This window comes from Solanum stenotomum, chromosome 12 (assembly GCF_019186545.1).
Source record: "Solanum stenotomum isolate F172 chromosome 12, ASM1918654v1, whole genome shotgun sequence".
In the NCBI taxonomy this organism is placed as follows: Eukaryota; Viridiplantae; Streptophyta; class Magnoliopsida; order Solanales; family Solanaceae; genus Solanum; species Solanum stenotomum.
Genome location: NC_064293.1, coordinates 3,086,377 through 3,092,478, shown reverse-complemented (window position 1 = coordinate 3,092,478; position 6,102 = coordinate 3,086,377). Strand labels below are relative to the sequence as shown.

Here is a 6,102-nt window from a genome sequence, read left to right as displayed (position 1 = left end):
TAACTAATTGTGAACGATTTTTGATATAATGTTTCTAGCAAGTTTAAATCAATCCCAGGGTTGCAGCATGTATTGAATCTCATGTATCATATTATAGGCTTAGAACTAATTTCAGTTGTCAAGTTACTGGTTTACAGGGTTAATTGTATGAGTCGGGCTACACACCTCTAGTCGCCTACTCCAATTAGCTATCTAACTACATCGTTGAGCGGGGATAAATAGACTAACTGGCGAGCATTTATATTTCATCATGTTTCGTAACCAAGCGAGTTGTTCGTCCGGGCGTCACTCCTGAACACAAATCACCTCGACTTAACGAGTCGATCAAGCTCTCTATATTCTCTGGTCTATCCAACCTCTCCTCTCTCGATTTTAAGGTTAAACAATAAATTTATCTCTAGATGGCCAGTCAAGAAATACTAAAACAAGAATATATAAGTAACTTATAATGACAACTAAGAATTAATTCATAAAACCCCAAATAATCAACAATCCATTCGTAGCTACAGCCCCAGAATTAGGGCGTTTAGCTACTCATGCTATTAGAAAACAAGAAAATACAATCGTTCAAGCAATTTCCGAAAAATAGAAGAGTTAAAGGATTAAGACCTGTTCCAAACTTGAATTCTTGCCCTTACACACTAAATCAAAAAGTCGACCCTTACTAATTAACCCTATTGGTCTATTTATAATAATTAGAAAAACTAAGACCCAATCCTAAACCAACAAGGAGTCCTATTTAGTTGAATGTTCGCTGGAAAAGTCGGCATCATGTTGGGGCGTCGCGCCTCTTATCGCGCCTGAAACTTGCCTCTAAATTTTCCTTCTTGGTGCGCCGCGCCTAGCAGCACGCCTGGAAAACGTCTCTGAACTTTTTACCCAGGCGTGTCGCGCCTCTCAGAGCGCCTGAGAGGCGTCTCTGAAATTTGGCCCTTGGCGCCTCGCGCCTAGCAGTGCGCCTGGCCCTGGGGTCTTCATCCTTAGCCGCATTTCATGCTCTTTTACATCTCTTTTCTTCAAGTTGACTCCAATTCCCTTGAGAGTTCCTGAAACAACTAATCATGTGTGTAAGTGTACAATCATTACAAGTTACACCAAAAATTAAGCTAATGACTAAAGATCATCTTTCAATCTTATTAACTTATGGGTAATTATTGGCAACTTAGGCATATAAATATGCCTAAGATCAGTGAATAAGGACCAATGTATGCTTATTTATCAATTAAATACGAAATAATGAATAACAATGCAAATTAAATAAATGTATATAAATTTGTTAGGTGAATCTATTAGCAGAGCTTATTAGGTGAATATGAATCAAGGTATTAAATATAAATGTTTATCAATTTATTAGGTGAATACAAATCAATGAATATTAATGTTAACATATGTATACAAATTCAATTAAAAATTAATTCAAAAATAAATACATACTTTCAACTGCGCATACATAATACATAAACATTCAATTTGAAGACATATACAATAGATTGTTATAGAGTACTGCCTCAATGTATACTATTTCAAAAAAGGAGATTAAAATTTTTTGGGCCAATAAAGATAATTCACATATTCTTAAAAAAATTAAAATATCAAGAAAACAATATTTACAAAATTAATTACACATTGACCTATAAAAGATTACATGTGTGTGATTTTATAAATTTAGTTTGTTTTTTAAATTTCTTCACGCGCTTTTAGGAGAGTGAATGCACTCACTTTGCCACATCACCCCTTAGAGTGATATTTAATTCACGTAAAAGTTGTTAAGAAAGATATGTAAACGTCCATATAGTTAAGGTACTTAAGTAAGTTTTGCTGTCAAATTCAAAAGGATTTGATGTATACTCTTAAATTGGGTGACCAAAATAGAAATTTTACATTGATGTGTCATGCCAAATTTCCAAAGAGGAAATATTGTAAGCCTTTTAATAATTAAGTGTATAGAAAACTCTAATGGGACTTCTAACCCTACTTCTCATACAATTGATTCGTGTGCCATCATGCATCTTTAAATTTGACAGAGGTAGTAGTTCCAGAATGTTATTAGTAGTTGACAAACAATTTGTCCACCATGGTACCATATTGTTTCACTAACGGAAAAGGGTCATATTTGCTCATGTACTCTCAAGAAAGGGTCATATTTGTCCTTCGTTATACTTTTTTGATATATTTATCCTTGTCATTTAACTTTAAGGTCATATTTACCCTTTGTCCGTTAAATCCCCATGTTCCCACATAAAATTACCTATGTGGCGCCTAGGTGGATTTTATTTTTTTTCCTAAGTAAATCTAATCTCTATTGAAATCATTTTAACCCGCCCCACACGACTAAGCCCAATCTACTACCAAAATAAACCTAAAAGCAGGTCGTTGAGTGTCCAGACTACAGTGGATTTCCATTTATGTTTTCTGGTGGCTTCGTGAGATGGGTCAATGGAGTTGAGCAGAGGAGTGAATATTGGCAGAGCTTTTATTGATTGATTTGGAAAATCTGAGAGGATTAGAAAACATATCAGACTGTGTATGAGAGCTCAGAGATCACCGGGCAACGGATCAAATCACCTCGTATTGTCGAGCCCAAGCGAGTTTGCTTAGAAGCTGATCTGAAGCACTAAGCTACCCAAATCAGTTAGGCCCCCTTTATACCCCCTTCTCTGGTTACTTGCATCATCATTCCCAACTATTGGTTAAATTGGGATCTAGCCAGCAAGCAGTTCCTCTGTGTCTGTGATAACACATTATTTCCACTGCCCATATTCATCCTTATTCCACTACTATAGACTTTGAATTCTGTTCTCTCTAATTGCCCAAGTTTGCCCATATGTTCTCAACCAAAAACTACATCTATTTTTGAATAAAATGCTTAACCAATTTTGTGTGTCGAGATTAGACATGAAAGTTGGCTCTAATATACTTAACAAAAGATGTTGGATTGAATGTTAAAATCTATTTTTGTTTTTAATCTGATTGTTGCCTGATATGAAAGTGGAGATATATAATTTTTTATGTTTGTTTGTATAGAAGAAACGCCTGTGCAGAGAAAATTTAAGCAGGAAGCAAGTTGGGTTTATTTTGGTTAGAAGATTGGATTTAATCGTATAGAATAGGTTAAAATGAATTAAATAGTGATTAGAATTAATTAGGAAAAACCTAAAATCCATGTAAGCATTAGTAATTTTTTGGGAATATGGGGATTTAATGGATGGAGGGTAATTGTGGTCTTAAAGTTAAATGACAAGGGTAAATATATCAAAAAAGTATAACGAAGGACAAATATGACCCTGAAACCTTTTCGGAGAGTACAAGGACAAATATGATCCTTTTCCCTTTCACAAATGCACCATTCCATGTGGTGATTTGCCAATCTATTTTATGGCATTACATTCGAACATTTAAATTCCATTTGTAGCTTCGAACGGAAAAATGGAAGAAAAAAAAAATGCAACCTAACGAAAAGGAAAATGAGCAAATAAAGAAATCTGTTGTGAGAGAAAACGTTCTTCAAGAACTAATTCACAAAAAAAATTATGCTTTTGTAAGTTCCAATTTATGGTGGTTGAGGCACAATCAACAATAGTTATATGAGGGCACCATTTCCTTTTGACAAGTGTTTTTCTGGGGCCCTTTTCTTGTTGTCACACTCTCTCTCACAATTTCATTTTCTCAAATTTTAGTCTTTTCTTTATCTGTCTTTTTTTTCTTTGCAAAATCCCTTTTCTATTTTATCTTTGCACCCTTTTTTAATTAATGTTTCTATATTATTTTTTTTAAGTCTTAACTCTTAGTGCAAAAATATATATTCATACTACTATTATCTTTGCTTTCACAAATTCATTTGATTGACTTTTTTTTCTATTAATTCTTGTAACACACAAAAAAAAATATAAAAGTTTCGTTTCACATTTTAAGACACTAAACATAAAGAAAATCTTGAATAAGAAACACAAAATTAATATTGGCAATAATTATTGGATACATGCCACAAAAGTAGATAATTTAACAAATATGTAAAAGAAAATATAATTGAGTGCTTGATATCATTAATACATTATTATTAATATAAAGCATTCAAATACATTAAGTGGTTATAGAATAAACAAAAATAAAAACATATTTGATAAGAATTGAGTGATTAAAACTGAAAATCTCAAAAAATAAATTAATGACTAAAATTTTAAAAATTTAAATTAAATTATGGATTTAAGTGTAATAAATAATACCGATTGAATTTTAATAGCTCAATTGGTTGATTATATAAATTTTCCTTTGTTGGTGAGAGTACAATTTATTTATTTATTAGTTTCACAATTTTCAATTTCTTCGAATTCATCCAAAAAAAATTAAATTTAAATTTTTCTAACATATTTTTTAATTTTCCGTCAAATATATATACCGTGGTGAGTTCCAAAGTTTCGTTCTATTAAAATAAATAACACTAAGAGTCGACAAGCAAAAAAAAAAGAAAATGCAAGTAAGAAAGAAAAAAAAAGTAAAAGAAAATGCAAGTTCCACAGCTTCATCTAACAAATAGAAATTAAGGTTTCATTAAATTACAGCAGAAAAAAATTATTTATGATGTTCGACATTTCATTTTTTTTCCCTTGTAACAGAGCAAGAACTACAAAATTGAACTTTATATTAGTACACATTGGCATTCTAAAGCCTGTTTCTTCTATAGCTCTGTTCCTAAACCTATCTCTGCCTGCTTTGTTACTTGATTACTTAACAAACCTTAACAAGTTAAGCCACTCATTGGAACATTTGGGGTAAAGAAAAAATATAAACCTTCCAAAAAAAATTATACATTCATGTTTCTACCTAAAAAAACAATTCTAACGACAACGTACTCTGTTAATTTAGAGTCGCAAGCCAAATGGTGGACTCGCTTACTACCTCCTTCGCCTGTTAATATTGGACTCAAAAGCCAAATGGAGACTTTCTCCTACTTCCACCTTCGCCGTATTGATCATTCCATTTTCTCAGCTCATTCATGCTTGCGGCATCATATGCGACTGATGGCCCCACCTGAGTATTGTGAACATGAAACAGTTTTAGAAAACCTTAAGGACACACACCTTCATGAACTTATCGCTGTGCTAACAACCAACTGTTAAAATCCGTGATGGGAACAGAGAGGTAATGTATAAGATCAGTAGATACAATGCTTGCACAATGTTATATGAGCCATATCTGTTAATAGCACTTTGCACAAAATATAGACACTTCCTCCTACTTTATTGAGGAACGTATTGAAATCTAGCTTTACAAATTTAATTTCAGGCCCTTCAGTTAGAATTCCCAGTTAAGATCATTTACCTTCGCTTTTGACTGAATGAAATCGTCTACAGTGAGAGGTCTTAACACTGGAATTCCATCTTTTCTACTTCCCAGTGATTCAGGCTGAGAAAAGAAATAGGGAAGGTATTAGAAGAAGCATGACAACAATTTTTCATCATTGGTTAAAAAAGTAAATGGCATAATATATCTCCGAGGAAAAGTTTCATTTAGAAAAATAATTTTTTTGACAAGAACAAACACATATAAAGGAGAATAATAAGGCCATGTGGAATGGCCACCTAAAATACGCTGGCCCAAACTTAATCATCCATTATTTATTCAGGTCCATGCAGGATGTGAACAATGCACTGCAGGAGTAGGCTCCTAAAATACGTGGTTTGGAAAAAGGACATAACAGTGTTCAACACATAACATGATTTAATTGCCAAAGTTGAGCAGAATACTCACTGTTATACAGGCAAAGATTTGGAGAGAACTTTCCGACACCACTATGAGAGATCAAAGTTGAAGGTTCGAAGAGGATGAAACAATTAACACCAAATTTAAGACCAACAATAACTACAGTAGCTTTCATGCAGCATCATAAAACTCATACATGGCTATCCTAATATGGGCTCATTTCCATGACAGAATAAACAGCCCTTGAAAAAGTGCTAGATATTATCACCAATTACAGATTGGACTTACCTCCTTCTCTTCTTCTAGTATCTCTTGAACAGGTCTATAAGCTGCCGCAATGCACAGATTCTGTAGATGATGCCAGAGCAAAAAAATTTGGTAATGAACAAGACACAAATTAAA

General features: G+C 33.2%; 1 protein-coding gene across 5 annotated transcripts in view; it reads right to left on the bottom strand.

The window, feature by feature from the left end:
* Positions 1-4,618: 4,618 nt before the first annotated feature.
* Positions 4,619-6,102, bottom strand: part of LOC125846589 (uncharacterized) — a 656,804-nt gene continuing 655,320 nt past the window's right edge. For all 5 annotated transcript variants that reach the window (XM_049526118.1, XM_049526119.1, XM_049526117.1 and 2 more), the window contains 3 exons: positions 5,989-6,048; positions 5,320-5,403; positions 4,619-5,028 (listed from right to left, as the gene is read on the bottom strand). In XM_049526118.1, the coding sequence (XP_049382075.1) occupies positions 4,921-5,028; positions 5,320-5,403; positions 5,989-6,048 (252 nt within the window). In that variant the 3' untranslated portion in view covers positions 4,619-4,920. The remainder of the gene's footprint in view (positions 5,029-5,319; positions 5,404-5,988; positions 6,049-6,102) is intronic.